The 18499-nt window shown below is 35.7% G+C and overlaps 2 protein-coding genes across 2 annotated transcripts; one reads left to right on the forward strand and one right to left on the reverse strand.

Moving 5' to 3' along the window:
• Nucleotides 1-10294: 10294 nt before the first annotated feature.
• LOC104787256 (uncharacterized) lies at nt 10295-15111 on the forward strand. Its single transcript, XM_010512797.2, has 6 exons — nt 10295-10805; nt 10897-11086; nt 11434-11520; nt 12215-12574; nt 13242-13386; nt 13547-15111. The coding sequence occupies exons 1-6, from the start codon at nt 10729-10731 to the stop codon at nt 14974-14976; spliced, it is 2289 nt and encodes a 762-aa protein (XP_010511099.2). The 5' UTR covers nt 10295-10728; the 3' UTR covers nt 14977-15111.
• Nucleotides 15088-18324, reverse strand: LOC104789414 (protein NETWORKED 2A). Its single transcript, XM_087450652.1, has 2 exons — nt 18132-18324; nt 15088-18041 (listed from the first exon to the last, which is right to left on the reverse strand). The coding sequence occupies exons 1-2, from the start codon at nt 18223-18225 to the stop codon at nt 15271-15273; spliced, it is 2865 nt and encodes a 954-aa protein (XP_087306778.1). The 5' UTR covers nt 18226-18324; the 3' UTR covers nt 15088-15270.
• Between the last annotated feature and the right edge of the window lie 175 nt (nt 18325-18499).

The following is an 18499-nucleotide window of genomic DNA, read 5'->3' on the forward strand; positions in this document are numbered from 1 at the left end:
AAAATTAAAAACAATTTCGTTTTAAACAAAGAAGAAGACAGTTTCATAGGTTTCTCGACTATGTTAACCTTTAATCATGTATAAACACACCCAGATTATTACTTTTTTAAAAAAAACATTAAATATTAACAACAATAAGAATCTTAATGTTTATGTGTATTACATACCTATGAGTTTGATTCCCAGGTCCAAATTATTGAACTAAAGTTTGCCATCTACAAAAACAAAGCACACAAACTAATAATACACAAAAATCACCTTAAAACTCAATACAAACCACAAAATTACATCATTATTTAACAAAAATAATTACAGCTCTATGAGTTACTTTGAGGATACATGTTCTATGAACAGCTCTTCCTGCTCTTCTCAATATCCTGATAACTTTTTTTGATGTTTTAATATATCAGTTTATAAACTCTTTCAATAAGAGAGTGTGTCATGCAAAATAAAGATCAAACTTAACATAATATAAAATCCACCAAATCAACAAACTAAGTAAAATTCAAAAATAAATAGATCAAAGTACCATAGTTTTGAAGAGATACTAACACATAAGGAGGGGAAACGACTGTCTCCATGCTCCATTCGAACTAGAGATGTCAAACGGGCCGGCCCGCGTCCATCTTGGCCGTCCGCGGCGGGCAGTTTCAATCTTTTGGACCGCGACGGGCCGGTCCGCTAAGCCCGCGGACATAAAAGTTATGTCCAAGCCCGTCCCGCTAAGCCCAGCGGATTAACGGGCCAGCCTGCGGGCCTAAATAATATATTATCAAAATAAAATAAAATTAATAAATTATAATTTAAAAAATAATTTTAAATAAAATTAATATTTATATTGATTATTTATAGATGTTTTAATTTTTTATATTAAATTTATTTGTATTGTCACATAATTTTAAAATATATATGTTTAAAATAATATAAAAATAGTTATATATCTATATTAAATATTCATTTTTATTTAATAATTGAAGACCGCGGGCCGACCCGCCAACCTGCGGACATAACCCGCTATAACCCGCAATCCGCTTGGGCTAGGCCCGTAAGGCCCGCTTTTTAATGGGCTTAATATTTAGTGTCCATGCCCGCCCCGCAAAGGTACTATTTGGGCTAGGCCCGCGGGCATGGAGCCCGCTTGACACCTCTAATTCGAACGCTGAAATCAAGAATTAAAAAAAACTCAAAATTAGATTCTACTTCGATTAGCAAATAGAACAAAAAAAAAAATATGTGCTATCCAAATTGAAAAACGAAAAAGGATATCTAGGCTTTAAACAAAAATATTTCGTTATATATATAGGAAAATGGTATGACATAAGTTAAATATCTGTTTGTGATTTTTCATTTATTGTTAAGATATTTTTTGCCCAAAACATTGCATAAATTTCCTAATTGTTCATCTACAATTTTGCCACTATAAATTTGTCCACATTTTGTTTTAACAAAAGAGTTTAAACAAATCTTCTTATAGTTTTCAGAATATCGAAAATTCAATATCAGTTACTAATTACTTAAATTATCTTCAATTAATTTCAAACCATAATCGATGAAAATTTATTATAGATTTCAATTTATACTATTCATCATTTATTTTATTAAACATAATATTTTATTGTAAAATTAGAATTTTCACAAAATTAGGATTTAGTAGATATTTCATAAATTTTAAAATTATAATTTATTTTTATCTATAATTTGAATAGATTTTTGAAATACTTTCTTCTTAATCATTTTGAAATCAATAGAAAAGAACAATATTCCTTTTATAGATAGTTTTCATTGGTTATTGTGGTCTTGTTTGTAATTATTGTTTTATTTCACAAAAGTATTATTTTAGTTTTTTTTGAACAAATTTAGAAAACTAACGTTCTCTATTTCCATTTTTGATAATCCAATATTTGTTTCCTTTAATTAACCACGTTATTTATGATAACCAATTAATTTGGACTACTTTTTACCCATTTAAATAGTTATCATTATATTATAATTAAATAGTTGTTTCCAGAAATATTTCAAAATTTTTTATGGAAATTAAATATATTTACATATATGTAATTTCGAATTTAAGAGTCTGATTTCTATGGCAACAAACTTAAATAATTTTCATAAATATTAGGTAATCATTATTATTTTTAATTCAATTTTCATTAACATTAGATAATTATTATCTTGTTGATTGCGCTGTTATAGTATAATAATTTCAATTAAATATATTTACATATATGTAATTTCGAATTTAAGAGTCCGATTTTTATGGCAACAAACTTAAATAATTTCCATAAATATTAGGTAATTATTATTATTTTAAAATTAATTTCCATAAACATTAGATAATTTTTATCCTGTTGAGTGTGTAATTTCCATAAATATAGGTAATTACGTGGAAAGATTTATTTAGCTTTTAGGAAAATATACACTTTAATATGTGTCACCATGTTTTGCTACAATTTTTATTTGTTTAGCTTAAATGACATATATAATTAAATACTAAATAATATCTGTTTGGCTCCGATTTTTTGCTAATCCTAACTCATTTAGGGTCTGTTTGGCTCGATGATTAAGTCTAATTTGAGTGGCATTTCATGTAATAATCTCTTAATCTATGTCTACTTATTAAAAATGCTTCCCTTTTAATAGTATAGATTTTGAATCAAAGAAATTTGATAGACGATATTTTTAATTTTGGGTTCTAAATTGAGGTGGCAAAAGCATGTTTCAAGTCATTTTATATTCTAAAACAAACTAACGGTGGCCATTATTTTTTAAAGAAAAATACTTAGGTTCACTCCTAGGGTGAACCTTCTTGTTCACTTCTTCCTAATCAACCAATCATAATTTTTTATACATTATTTTGTTTGAAAAAATAAATCAAAATTAAAATTAAAAAGCAATACATATTAAGAAAACAAATTTTGTATAATTTTTTTAAGGAAAGTTAAATATTGGCTTGGTTTAGATTTTACAATTAGAATGAAATGATGTATCGGTTTGGGTTTACAAATAAAGTGATTAGAGTTAAGATTTTACAATTAAAATGAAATTATATGTCGGTTTGAGTTTACAAATGAAGTGGTTAGGGTTTAGATTTTACAATTAAAACAAAATTATATGTCGGTTTGGGTTTACAAATGAGATGGTTAGGGTTTAGATTTTACAGTTAGAACGAAATTATATGTCGGTTTGGGTTTACAAATGAGATGGTTAGGGTTTAGATTTTACAATTAGAACGAAATTATATGTCGGTTTGAGTTTACAAATGAGATGGTTAGGGTTTAGATTTTACAATTAGAATGAAATTATATATTGGTTTGGGTTTATAAATAAGCGGTTTAAGTTTTTAATTTTATAATAATGTATAAAGATTTTGTTTCCTTATTTTATAAGGAGGTGAATAAATAGATTCTTAAATATATTATGACATGTCAGATTCTCATTTGCTAAAATAAAGAGAAGTGAACAAAAGGGTTCATTTTAGGAGTGAACCCAAGAATTGTCCAGCAAAACTATCATATGAACACCATCTTAGGTATTCTATCTTCAAATGCTCATAACACCAAAGAGAATACCAAATATGATTCTCTCAAAACAAGGTCCCTCGGGACCAACGAAAATCCTATAAACGAAAAGAATTTAAGCAAAAAACATGATAAGTTAACCACGAGGCGGTGGACTAGTGGTTCTAGCCTTGGTGGAAGAATTGTCCTGTTGGCATAGTTTAGGCCAGAGATCGATTCTCACCAAGCGCAGAATTACTCATATGAGAAAAATAAAAGAAAAATGAGAAAGGAGAAGGGAGAATGAGAGAATATGTGTGCATGTGGAGAAGAGAATATATGAGAGAAACTCTCAATTTCTGGGCTTTTGTTTTCATGCTACCTAACAGCTGTTTAGAAACTCTCGAGCAAATTTGTGCGGCTTTTTTGTGGAAAGGTGTTGCCTCCTCTGCTAGGGGGGCTAAGGTCTCTTGGGAAGTGGTATGCACTCCAAAAGCGGTTGGAGGTTTGGGTCTTAAAAGATTAGCTCACTGGAATCAAATCTTTGGACTTAAGCTAATATGGCTTTTATACTCTCAGGCGGGTTCTTTATGGGTCTCTGATCAGGGGGAGGAATTTTTGGGATGTAGACTTCCGTACTACGGGAAGTTGGATTTGGAAGAGATTGATGAAATTACGTCCTTTAGCAAGACCTTTTATTTTCAGCTCCATTGTATCTGGTGGTAATACTCTATTTTGGCATGACAACTGGACGAGACTCGGTGCACTGATTGAACTTGTTGGTGATGCAGGTCCACGTGTTTCAGGCATTGCTTTATTGGCTATTGTTATCAAGCTGTATCTCAAGGCAGTTGGTCAATCCCAAGAGGAAGGCATCCTTTAGTGCAACTGCTTCGAACTTGTTTTCTCAATCATAATCCGCCAACCTCTGAGCAAGGTGAAGACGTCTTCCACTGGAAACTCACTTCGGACCAGTCTCATGGGAACTTCTCCTCTAGTCAATTATGGAAACATTTGCATCCTTCAGGGCCTCCAGTTGCTTGGCAGTCGCAAGTTTGGTTCAAAGAGAGGATACCAAAAATGGCATTCATGTCTTGGCTCACGGTTCTCGATAGATTAACAACTAGAGATCAACTCAGAAGATGGAATTTCCCTGTCCCAGCCAACTGCCTCCTCTGTTCAGATGGAGCCGAATCCCGTGACCACGTGTTCTTCCAATGTAACTTCTCCTCTCAGCTATGGTCAGACTTCTTCGCTCAGTTTTCTCCACCGCAGGTCACAAGTTTCACAGGCTTTTTATAGTGGATCAAGACTCCTACCATAAATAGAAAGCTCAATTATCATATGCAAGCTCCTTTTCCAAGCTCTGATATACAATATCTGGAAAGAACGCAATGCCCGTCTCCATACTCCATCTTTCCGCAATGAAACTCAACTCAAAAGAGAGATTCACCAACTACTTAGAAGGAAACTCGCTATCCTGGACAAGACAATCACTTCGAACACTCATCCTCAGGAGCTATCCTTTCTCACTCTTTGGTTTTCCCACTTTCATCTAACTTAGCTTTTGCTCTTGCGTGTTCCAAAATTTCCTCTTACCTTGAATTGTGCTGTTGGTGATAGTAGTAGTAGATTATACTACTTGTACTTTGAAGAAACTGTTTGGATATAATATAAACCAGTATCTATTTAAAAAAAAAAAAGAATATATGAGAGAAAGTGTGTTAGCTGTTCATAATGTACAGGACAAAAAAGGATATCACAGGGTGATGGTTAGAGTGGTTAAGTTAATTTTGTATATCTTTTTTTGTGTTTGTTAATTCTTATAAACAAAGTATTTAAAATATTGTTTCTTAATTGCTATATTACTTTCTCAATAGCGGCAATACAATAAAATCAAAGCTCAATATCCTCCAAGTGTAGATCTTGTAGACTTTGTAGAGTTCAAAGAAAACTTATCTTTTTATTTTTTGGTAGGAGAGGGGAGACAAATGCCTCTAACAATTTATTCAGCTAAAGGAAAAAAATTCCAAATTAACATAACGTAGATATTCCACCTCATTAGCATCCTCCAACATGATAGAGTGAAACTACATTCGGACAAACATCATATGAATGAAAACCAAACTGCAACATGAACACATAGTTTAAGCCGGGCCGACGATCTATTTCCCCATGAGAACTATCATATCAAGCCAGATAGAGCCCAAACTTTGACCTTGATCTATATGTTCCTGAAAAAAAAGTTCGAAGCTTAATTCTCCCCGAATCAAAAGTTCAAAACCCGTATCTCCCCGAATTAATAGTTCGAGATCTATTAACCCACAAACCTGAGTTATGTTGGTTTACTGTTTGTTATACCGACTATTAAAGAACATAAACCAAATAAAACCAGATTTTGACCCAATTCTAACTTAAACCCAATTAAAACCTAAACCATGTTTCAGAAATCTAAATTAAATATTCATGTAGGCATTTCATCAAATATCTAAATTATAAAATATCCCTAGTCAATCAATACTAATATACTAGTGGTGCCTTAATTAATTCAAATCTCAGCTTAAGAACCCCATTGAAGAATGGGTGAGCGACTACATCATGAATCTTCCGAGGAGATAGTGCATAATAGTTCATGGCAGCGAGAAAATTGAGCGGTTCTCATTAGATTTCCTAAGCATAAGTTTGCAAATATTTAGATAACAACAAAAACAAAAACAAGAAAAATTCTCAAATTTACTTTTAACACAAATCTCACAAACAAGAACAATTCCCAGATTTCATAACCCTAATCTCCAAATTGATTAACCGTAGAGAGTGCGACATTTCCTCTTCAAAGCGTAGACATCATCCATGGCAGTCACCGTCTTCCTCTTGGCGTGCTCCCTTGTGACATTCTCCGGAAATGTTTGGTGATACCTTGAATATTATCTCTAAGAATCTTCTGATGCCTCTTGGCTGCTTCCTTTCCTGAGATCTTTTAAGAACAGAAACCCTAGTTTTCCAGATCAATCAATCTAATTTGTAATAGAATAATTAAAATTGCATAATATATGGGTGTTAATGGTTAAGAAGATAAAGGATTAAGGTGAGAGGGATTTGACCAGAAAAAAGGGGTGAGAGGGCTTACGAAGAAGAAGAAGATTAGTTTAGTTGTGTCATGAATGTATGTAATTTAGATTTCTAATTGTCTTTTTGCTATTTCTGAGACATGGTTTAGGTTTTAATTGGGTTTAAGATAAAATTGGGTCAAAATCTGGTTTTATTTGGTTTATGTTCTTAAGTTCTTTAATAGTCGGTATAACAAACAATAAACCAACATAACTCGGGTTTGTGGGTTAATAGATCTCGAACTATTAATTCGGGGAGATACGGGTTTTGAACTTTTGATTCGGGGAGAATTAGACTTCGAACTTTTTTTCAGGGACATATAGATTGAAGTCAAAGTTTGGACTCTATCTGGCTTGATACGATAGTTCTCATGGGGAAATAGATCGTCGGCCTCCAATAGCCTCTTTATACACTTATCTTCATAAAAACAGTATTTATAGTACGATTTGTAAGCGGGAAAATTTCTTATTTGATAGTATTTATTATTAATTTATCTTAAAACTAGTATATGCACTTGACTAAAAATATTTTTTAAAGTATTCTTTATAAAAGCATATGCAACGGTGCAAAACTCACAAAATTTCTCAAAAACTAATATTTTATTAGAAATAATTTAATTTAGCTTTTATTTTATTTTTTAGAACTCAAAACCAATTATAAACTGCCATGAAGAAAATTAGTTTCTCTTGAAAAATTAGTGCCCTGCTAGAGAAAATACATAAGAGAGAGATGTGAAAGATCATGATCATGATCATGATACCTGGTATTTTGAGGTAGGCACTAATTCTTTTTGGTATTATTCGGGGTGTGGCGATGTCACGGGTAGCGGGAAACCTTTCTCTGTTCTACTACCCGTTGATAATCGAGTAGGACTGAGCCTCTTGCACATCAGCAAAAAACCTGTATAAGTTATCTCCATGAAAATTGTATATATGCTTAAAGATCACAATAGTAAACAGGCTTTTAAAAGACGCAACATACCAGAATTAGGAAAAGAGCCACTTGGAGACAGAGATTCCTTCTTCGGAACAGGAAGCTCCGCATCATCGAAAAACAAAAACGAATAGTCTCTTGTATCCTTTAGAGTCTCCACTTTCCTTCTCACCTCATTCACAACTTTAGGCCGCTTCTCTTGTGATACATTCTTAGTGCATGAACGGCTGAACCACTCTTTGAAACAGGTCTTTTCTTCTAAAACCCACAAACAATTCCATCAACAAAAAAATATAAATGATAAAACACAAAGACGAACAGAGATCAACTGCTCATACAGTTTGGGTTGAACCAAAGGGTAAAATAACAACAACAAAAAAGAAGTGTGACATAGAAATTGATGAGCATAGAAATGACGATGAACCAACTAAACCATAGTTGAGAATCCCAAAACAGAACATAATATCTCGATCATAATTTAGGTTCCTTCATAATGAAGAATCATACATTTTTGTCAATAGTTTCTTTTCCTTTCTTTTCTTTTGATTCAATATCACCTCCTTGGTTTTATTCTCCCTTCTCCGTGGATTTTTGGGTTTTTTTTTTTTTTTTTTTTTTTTTTTTCTTGAATTTGAATGGAGGACAAAGCAAATAGAGGGTTTAGTATGAATATGAATTTCTGATCTAATGAGAAATTGAGAATTATATAATAGTGATGACAGTTTGTTAAATCTCAGAGATCGTGGAAAAGATATCGTGGGTGTGAAGAAGTTAGACAACATGATTTTTTTTTGGGGAAATTGGGAAAAAAGGACATTTTTTACAAAAAATGTCCATCTAAACTTTAGTTTGATAGGTTTGGTCATATAGGTTTTATAATAATGGAAACCCAGCTTTACCCTCAATTTTTGAAAACTAAATTAACAAAAAAATATACATATAACTTTAAAAATTAAATGTATTTACGTAAATATATTAACAAAAAAAGGTAACCTAAACTTCTAATTGATTAAGAGACTTCTATGAATCATCAAAACCTTTTTTCTTTCTCCTCTTTCACCTTTTACGAAGTCGTAAAAAACAAAAACAAAAAATCTTCGATGACATTGATGACGGTGGTGGCATTCAACATATTTAGATCATATTTAAGGTCTGATTAAACCAGTGTCTCCAGTTTCTCATGGAGCTAGATGTGTTTTGTAGGGAATGGAAGAGCCATTTCACAACATTGACAATGTCATGAAAGCTGCAAACATAATGGTAGATGAGCTCTATAAATGTATCAACCAGAGAGTATACAAGATATCAGTCCCCGTAAGGAGAGAATATATTAACCAAAGAGTATACAAGATACATAAATTGAATCGTTGATGGAAATGTCAATACATGAATACCTTCGCCAAAGTGTTAAACGGTAGACGCCGGCGACACATCACGGCGGCGTAGATTTAATGTAATAACACGTCGCAATTATCGTTAGTGTGGATTATATTAATTTTACAAAATTCATGTAAACTGTTTAACTATTAATTTAAACCGAACTTGATCCATAATCTTTAAACCGAGTCTATAAAGCCTATGCAACTTCAAGACTCCAAAGGCAAAAGGATTATAACGTGATTAATCTCATTCTCAAAACTTTTTTTTTTCGTGAGAACAGAGAAGGAAGCAGAGCAAAGAAGAGGAAGAAGAAGAAGAAGAAGAAGAAGATGATGATGATGGAAGAAGAAGTTATAGACCGTAACCACAATATGACCGTCGACGACATTAATCTCTCTCTCCTCCGTATCAGTTCTCCACCTTACGACTACTCTCTCCTTCCCCATCCGTCTTATTTTAAATTAGAAATCAGAGAAAAATCCTCTAGGGAAAATAAACTTGGGTGATCAGAGTGTATACACTTTTTATTTTATTTTTTTTTATAAAATACGATCTTGGATAAATATTGGTTTCCTATTCTAAATATTCACTTTCTATATTTAGCAATCACTAAAAGTTTCAGAGTATACAATCTACTTTTTGGTAGTAGATGTCAACTAATTTTCTCAGAGATAGAGTAAAAAGAATAAAACACATTCTAACGATTTTAGAGCATAGAGTAAACCGTAGAAAGATTATACTAAAACGTTTAGAACATAGAGTAAACCGTAGAATACAAATTCTGAATTTAGTAGAATTCAGAATTTCGGGCCCCTAAACTATTTAGAACATAAACTGTTCCTGAATTTAGTATAACATGTACAAAGTGTTAGAACACATCATCTTAAATTTTCAGAACAGTAGAAAACGTTTTCTAAATTTTTTTATATCAAATTTTATCCATAAAAAAACAACTTATACAATTTTTTTTTTTTTTGTAAAAAATTATATTACCTCTATTATTGTATATCTACTTATTTTCCTGTATTTCACATTTTAAAACTTATTAAATTTGGGGTTTTCAATTTCTATGGGTATTTTAGGTAAAAATGACCATTTTAAAAAAAGGTGTAGATGAACAATTTTTTTTTAGTGATCCTTTATTTCCAATTTTCCCTTTTTTTTACGTCGTATTTTCTTTTATTTTTTTTTTGTAAATTTTTTTTAAAATAAAATCTAAGATGGCTTAATTTTATTGGACATGTAACTTGTGATTTATAAGATAAAGAATATATTAATTATAATATCGTGTAATTATTTTATAGATAATAAATTTCAGTTTCCAAAAAGAAAAAAAAAATATTTATACAAAAAAATAGAAAGAAAAAAAAGAAAAAAGGGAAAAGAAAAAAGCCGTAAAACGAAACTCTTTTCTTCCAAGTTTCAATGGGCAAATCGGTCATTTGGAACATCGTAAGTAAATTCTAAAACATCTTCTAGTCAAGCGGCGAGCCTGACTGCAACCGTACTCCTCCACCGTCGCTTTGTTATTCTTTTCCCTCATCACACAAAAAAAACCCAAAGCCGCACGCGTGAGCTACACGCGCTTCCACGATCTCATCCTCTTTCCGATCATCGCATCGATCACCTTCTCCATCTCCGATAACAATTGTGTCCGCTTCTCCCAGCTATAGGACTACAATCCCAGGGTCTCACAAAATCCTAATTAGGGTTTGTCACTGAAATCGATACCATCGTCGTCTCGTCGCTGCAGATTTGACTCTCAAATCGTAACATGTGAGATTTGCTGGTTACGAAACCACGAGCAAAGATGGTTGATAAGAGTACTAATAATAAGAAGAGGAAAGAGTTCATCAGTGAAGAAGACATCGCCACTCTTTTGCAGAGGTCTCTTTTCCAAACTTCGTTTTAATATTCCGATTTCAATTTGAGGCGGCTTGTGATTTTAAACCTCTTTTGTTTTTGTTTTTGTTTGCAGATATGATACTGCGACGATACTGAAGTTGCTACAAGAAATGGCTTATTATGCTGATACTAAGATGGATTGGAATGAGTTAGTGAAGAAGACTAGTACTGGAATTACTAATGCTAGAGAATATCAGTTGCTATGGCGGCATCTTGCTTATAGAGACTCTCTTCTCCCTGTGGAAGATAATGCTCAACTTCTGGTTTGTCTTTTGTCTTTTTTGTTTGCATTAGTTTCTTATTGTTTTGCATTCTATGTTGATTGTATAGTCTTAACACAATGTACTAAAACTTATGTTGCATTGTTAATGTCTGTTGATAAAATATCTTATCTTTTGTTTCGGGATACTTGCATGTTACCTAGGAGATAGTATCTAATGAGTAGCTATTATTCTTAATATTGATGTGAAAGTTCTACTTTGTTTGCGAGTTGATTTGTCGGATGATATTAAAACTGCTTGCCGAGTAGCATTAAGGTCTAAGGTAGAATGAATTTATGTATCATGTGATAGACGTAGTTTTGCAAATTTTAACGAACTTGCTTGTGCAGAATGATGATAGTGATATGGAGTGTGAATTGGAAGCTTCCCCTGCAGTCAGTGTTGATGTAGTAACAGAAGCTGTTGCGCATGTAAAAGTAAGAAGGAAATCACACAGAAATTTTGTTAGATTCTTGTTTTTTTCGTCTTAAAGTCCTTGTCCAGTTTCCAGAGAAGAGCTGGTTCTCTATAATTTTGCTTCAAAGTCCTGTTTCTCTGTGACATTTTCTACCGAGAGATATTTCTGTTCCTGCTGTATATCTATTTGCCATGCATTCAGGTCTTCTCTCTTAGTCAATTTTTTGTAGATTTATGTAGGTGGTTTTAGGGATAGTATTTTAGATATTCAGCATTGGTTTGGTGGATTCTTTATTGAGATTTGTTGACTTGATATCCCTAGTTATGAGAGAAATAGCAGATTATGGTTGCGTCTTCCTTTTCTTGGATTTTTGGGTTTTCTTATTTGACAAGCAGTTAAGCACATGAAATGCAGTAGAATTTTTTTGTATTCTCTTCACCAGTAATTTGATTCTTCTGATGGCACGGAGCTTACTTTTGTATTACTTTTCTCAAAAAATTCTATTATAGTGTGTTTAGACTGTCCCTTTGACCCTTTACTCTGTTGTTCTTGATATTTCTATTATGTTATATGCTAAAAAAAATTGCTGATTATGTATGATCATAATCTCAGTTAATGTATAGCAATCATTAAGTGGTGGTTATTGATATCGGCTTATTCTGAGTTCAGAATGATCCTGATGCTAAGTTTCCTGTTTTTCTATCCTTTTCAAGGTGATGGCTGCTTCCTATGTGCCAAGTGAGTCCGATATTCCAGAAGACTCAACTGTTGAGGCTCCCATGACCATTAACATACCATATGGCCTGTATAGGGGTGCTCAGGAACCATCAGACTCGTATTGGTCATCAAGAGGAATGAATATCACCTTTCCCGTTTCTCTTCCGAAAGCAGCTGAGGGACATAATGGAAACGGTTTACCCAGTAGCATGGCTCCTCGGAAGAGAAGAAAAAAATGGTCAGCTGAGGAGGATGAGGAGCTCATTGCTGCTGTGAAGCGACATGGTGAAGGCAGCTGGGCCCTTATTGCTAAGGAAGAATTTGAAGGAGAGCGAACACCCTCACAACTCTCACAGGTTTTAATTTCACTGGGCTGATCTTGTTTCCTCATATCTTTGAATTATCTATTCAAGAACATTATGCATTCTTTCCTGTTTGTTGCTCTGTGTCACATGCACGGTCTTTCTTTGCCACCACACGCAGAGAGCTATTTTTGTAGTCACAGAATCATGGTAAAGGGATTTGAGCTTAAGTGTAGTGGCTCTCTAATTTCTCTATAACTAAATTGAGTATGAACTATGATTTAGAGTGTATAGCGACTTGACATGAGGGGTGATGGTTTGCTCTGTTGTTAATACTGCAGTCCATTCCTCGTGTTTTTCAGTTAGTGCCTTGTTCTGGGTATTACTACCTGCTTAAAACACCATTATCTGAGTGTCACTTTTTTTCTAGATGCAACTAGGTGGCATTATCACTATAGTGTGGTCATACTTTAGAAATAAATCCGTTGTCATCTAGTTTGGTTTTGATGTGGGTTTCCCCCATTTTTCCCGGGTTCAAATCCCGGCAACGGATCTCTAAATGATATGAAATCTCTCAAAAACATAGAAGATAGCTGTAGAATGCAATAATTTTCTCTGTCCACCATTTTTGTAGATATTTTATGGGCATATGTGATGCTTTTTATTTAGCATACATTTTCATTTGAATTGGTGGTTACAATTTGGGTTTTCTTATTTGCAGCGGTGGGGGGCTATAAGGAGAAGGTGTGATACTTCAAACACTTCTACCCAAACTGGCCTACAGCGAACAGAAGCACAAATGGCAGCTAATCGTGCATTATCTTTAGCGGTGGGAAATCGGGTACCCTCAAAAAAACTTGCAGTAGGTACGAGTAACAATCTATCCTTTCCAGCTTATTATACTATTTATTAGTTCGTGTATGCTATGCTATACTTGTTTAGATTGTTTTTTATTGCAAAGTTGAAATTGTTCAAGTCCCAACGCTTTTCTCAATTAGATTTTTCAATTTGACTGTGTTTGTTTAGGTACACCTCCAATGCCTTCATCTGGTACCACCACAGGAGCACAAGCCAATGGTGCCAACAGTGGCAGTACATTGCAAAGTCAACAAAAGTCTCAGCCACAAGTTCAAGCTTTGCCACGGGCAACTACACCAGCTCCAACAGTAAAATCTCGAGTTCCTGCAAAGAAGACAACAACAAATTCCACATCGAGAGCAGCACTAGTGACAGCTAATTCAGTAGCTGCAGCAGCCTGTATGTCTGGCCTGGCAACTGCTGTATCAGTGCCAAAGACTGAACCAGGAAAGAATGCTGTTTCTGTGTTGGTGCCGAAGGTCGAACCCGTAAAAACCGCTTCCACAGCCTCTTTGCCTCGTTCTTCTGGTATATCATCAGCACTGAATGCTGAGCCTGTAAAAACCGCTTCGGCAGTCTCTGTGCCTCGTCCATTAGGTATCATTTCTGGACCAAAGGCTGAGTCTGTAAAAACCGCCGCTTCTGCAGCCTCTTTACTTCGTCCCTCAGGTATTATATCAGCACCAAAGGCTGAGCCTGTAAAAACCGCCACTTCTGCAGCATCTCGTCCATCAGGTATTCAATCAGCACCAAAGGCTGAGCCTGTAAAACCCGCTGCGTCTGCAGCCTCTTTGCCTCGTCCACCAGGTAGTATATCAGCACCAATGGCTGAGCCTGTAAAAACCGCTCCTGCAGCCTCTGTGCCTCGTCCATCAAATATTCTATCAGCACCAATGGCGGAGCCTGTCAAAACCGGTCCTGCAGCCTCTGTGCCTCGTCCATCAAATATTCTATCAGCACCAAAGGCTGACCCAGTAAAGAGTGTTTCAGCTACTGTCAGTAACACTAAAGCATTTGGACCTTCGAATTTAAGGCATGCAGTTAATGGAAGCCCAAACCACACAATATCTTCATCACCCTCTAATAAACCTTCACTTATGACTCCTCTCTCCAAAGGATCTACAATCCAGAATAATTCAGTTCCTCCTAGTTTTGCATCGTCAAGGTTGGTCGCTACGCAGAAAGTTCCTGCAGCTACTTTAATGCCACAAAAGCCAAGTGTTGGAGCGGCACTTAATGCATTTTCCAAGCCGGTTGGTGTACAAAAAGAGCAAACTCAGGGAAACAGAGCAAGCCCGTTGGTTACAACAACTCTTCCGGCAAATAAAACCTTCCCAACAAATTCAGTGATTAGCACATCAAAAGTGGTCGCTACGAAAGTGGAGACTCCTCCTAGTCTTATGCCTAAGAAAAACCAAGTAGTTGACAGTTGCATCGATAAGAGTTCGTTGGATAAACCACCTGAAAAAGAAAGTAGTAGTACCACGGCGTCACCTCTAGTTGCAGCTACAGCTGAATCAAAATCCAAAGATGAAGCAAGTAACAGGGAAAGTCAACATGTTGCAACCGTCACAGGGACCAGGCAGAAGGAGTTGTAGTTCATTTACTGCATTGTTTTGGTGCTTTCATTAATGTTTTTTTTCTTAGGACTCAGACAAGAATATGATGATGTACAGTAGGACCTCCTAAATATAAGGTTCTTACTACTAATTAGTAATATGGGTTTTAATTTACTTCAAAGTCTCCAAAGAGATATTCAAAGTTTAGAAAACAGTGAAAGCAAAAGCATACACTTTGATTTGCATCTCATTGGTTCTTCCACAGGTACAAGACAGAAAAGCTAGAAAAACAAGGAACTGAAAAGAAAGATAACAAAGACATGATTTGATGGATTATTCTGGGAGCTTTCCAGGTGGCCTACTGTAACTAGACTGCTTATGCAGAACTGGAGATGGACTGACACAAGAGAAGAGGGATGATGAAGATTGCTTCTGTTGTCTATTCTTCTTTAACTTGACACCAAACAAGAATGACCGTAATGGAATCCTTGGTCTTCCACTCGACGAGCTCTTGCTCGGAGTTGTTCTTGCTTCTGTTGCACTTGATATCCCAAGATTCTCTTCCAGTTTATTCAAAATTCTCTCCACTTCAGTTTTCAACGCTCTAACACGATCAAGGCCCGATTGAAGTTCAGTCGAGACCCTTTTGTTCTCCTGTTTCATGTTAAGTATCTCTCCATGGAACTTTGCAGCTTGATAACCACTAATCTCTGAATCACTGACTTTACTGCCACCCGATTGAGAAGTGACTCTTGCGATCTCTTCTTGAATATTAGCTAACGATGCATACCTTCCCTGGAGTTCATCTTTAAGAACTGCGCTGTTCTCTAGCCATAACTGTAGCTCTGTTCGAATCTCTCTTAGGTGTCTATAGATAGGCTTTGCTTCTGATGCACCTGCAGTATTACTACTACTTCTTGGAGATTCCAGCTGTTGCTTGTTTTCGATTCTCAGTTTCGATAGCTCTGATTTCAGATCTTGAACTGTTGTCTGGTACTTCTGTATCTGATGTACTGATGTGCTGAATCTTAACCAGAACTCGAGATTCTCTTCCAACACTGCGTCAATATCTGTACGTACTTTGTCTTCAACAGTTGATATTCTTGTTCTCGGGCTGTCATCAACATCTGCAAATTTCACTCTAACCTCATTAGGCTTTGTTCTTCCAGGTGTTCTCTTCACATCTCCTCCTTGATGATGCGGCGTAGTGGAAACCGAAAAGTTAGAAGTTGGGGAAATGCTCACACTTTCGTGCTGTCCTTGATCATGTTCCAACTGGTTGTTTCCTTCTACTTGATGTGGTGAATCTTTCCCTGGCGAGTTGAGTTTCTGACGTAATGACTCAATCTCTACGTCTTTGTAAACAACAGCATTCTTGAGTTCTCTCAACTGTAATGCTAGCTCAAAGAATCCTTCCCGGTTCTTCTTCTCAACGTCACCTAACTTTCGCTTTACTTCTCTATAATCCCTTAGCACTGATGTGTACTCATCTAACAGAGCCTTCTCTCTATCCTCCATGCCATCTGGTAACAACTGCCTCCAGTTTGGCGTCTCGTCATCCTCGTCTTCCGTCACCAGATCTTCTGCTTCTGTTCCGAAACAAGTGCTTGCGGTTTCTGATAAAGCAAAAGAATCTTTCATCTCTGATTTCTCTTCTTGAGATCTTCCACCACCGTCTTCTTCACTCTCTCTGACTGCATCTTTCTTCCTTCCCTCCAAACTACTCCTCACTCCAGTCTCTGTTAAGATTGACTTCAAATCATCGCGAGAATCTTCTGATCCTGAAACAACTGGCAGTTCCTGGAAAATTCCAGCTCCTTCGACATCTTCATCCATCTTCACATCTTGTAACTTGCCAGATAAATCTTCAGCGGTCCTATTAGCTACCTTGAATTGGTTCTGTAGATTCTTGTTTTGGTCTTCCACTTTTTGGAATAGTTTTCTAACATTTCTCAGCTCCTCTTCAAGCACTGTTATCCTCTGTTTCATTTCCGTGGAATCTGAAATAAGAGCCGCCTTGTCCTCCTCTAGACCACGGATATGTTCATGTAACTCATCTGTCTCTGATCTTAATGTCTTCACCAATGCAGTATGAGACGAGGCATTGGTCTCCAACGAAACAACCCTATGCACAAGATCATCAATCTTCTCTGCAAGTTTCACAACAGTAAAATTCTCGTTTGATTCTTCTCTCTCACATTCATAGCTCGATTCTTGTACCACATCACCTTCTTCTGTATCTGTTATAATAACCTCATCATGATCATCGCTTTCTGATTTCTCAAATTTGTTCCTCAATGCATCGAACCTTTCTTTAGCAGTCTTGATCCTTCCTTTCTCAATTTCTGCTTCTTCAACAGACTGCTTCTGTCTCTCCTCTAACTTAGCAAGTGTGTCCTTACAAGAGCTCAAGGCGGTGCTCGCCATCAAGGTCCTAGCATCACTATCATCAATCGCAGCACCAAGACCAAACTCATCTTGTAAGTTACAAACCCTCTTCTGCATCTCTGTCACTTCCTTTTCCAAATCCCAATACCTCTCATAAGACTGCTCATATGAGCTCCTCACAAACTCTTTCTCAGTCTGCAATGCCAAAATCCCCTTCTGAAGCTTATCTATCTCCTCCAAGCCCTCTTCTTTACTCAGTCCCGAACTCACAATCGCCGCTTCCCGCTTAGCTAGTGCAGAAGATACTGTCCTCAGACCAGCTGGTCCTTTTCTTGACAACATCATAGACTGACTCCTGAAATCTTTCTTCATTGGAATATCCGGGACTTCAGGTATGTTGCTTCCTTTGGGGATAAGATGAAGATGCTTAGGAGGTCTCCGCAGATTCCCTTCGTAATCTTCGTTATCATCACTATCATCTTCCATGGGAAACTGAACATGTTCAGGGAAAGCTGTGGCGATTGTGCGGTTTGCGCTTTGAAGCTCTCTAGATAAATGATCATAACGTTCAGCTAATGCTCGGTACGATCTAAAAGCTTCCTCCACGAAATTAACAATCTCTGGCCTTTTACGGTAATACATCTCAGCTCTTTTGGCAAAAGTGTCTCCATCTTCATCTATGATCTTAAGAGTATATTCTACTTTTTCTTCCATATCTACAGAGATCATTTCTTTGTTAAAGACACAGATGTTCAAGAACATATAATAATAGAAGAAAAGTGGAATCAGGAAAGATTGGAACATACCTTGAAGATTGTGTTCGAGCCATTTGGATTGCTTTGTACGTATGTGGCTGGCCCACCACCACGAATACGCATTACTCGCTGCTCTTTGCAACATCTTTTCGTCCTAAGGGAGAAGAAGACTCAAACATGACCGATTCATCAACGTGATGTAGGTGTAAAAAACTGAAAAGTTGAGAGTTTCTCAAGATCAGACAAAGAAGAGAGAAGAAGCTTTCGTCCGTGTGTAGTGGACATGTCCGAGTATTTTGGTGGATCCTTTGATCAACCTCATTTTTAGGATGTTACCTTTGACAATACCTAAAATGATAAGACCAAATCAAAATAATGTGAAAATTTATTTCTTTATCTGCATTGTAAAAAAAATGGTA

Source organism: Camelina sativa, chromosome 5 (genome assembly GCF_030686135.1).
Source record: "Camelina sativa cultivar CO46 ecotype springtype chromosome 5, ASM3068613v1".
NCBI classification, from domain to species: Eukaryota; Viridiplantae; Streptophyta; class Magnoliopsida; order Brassicales; family Brassicaceae; genus Camelina; species Camelina sativa.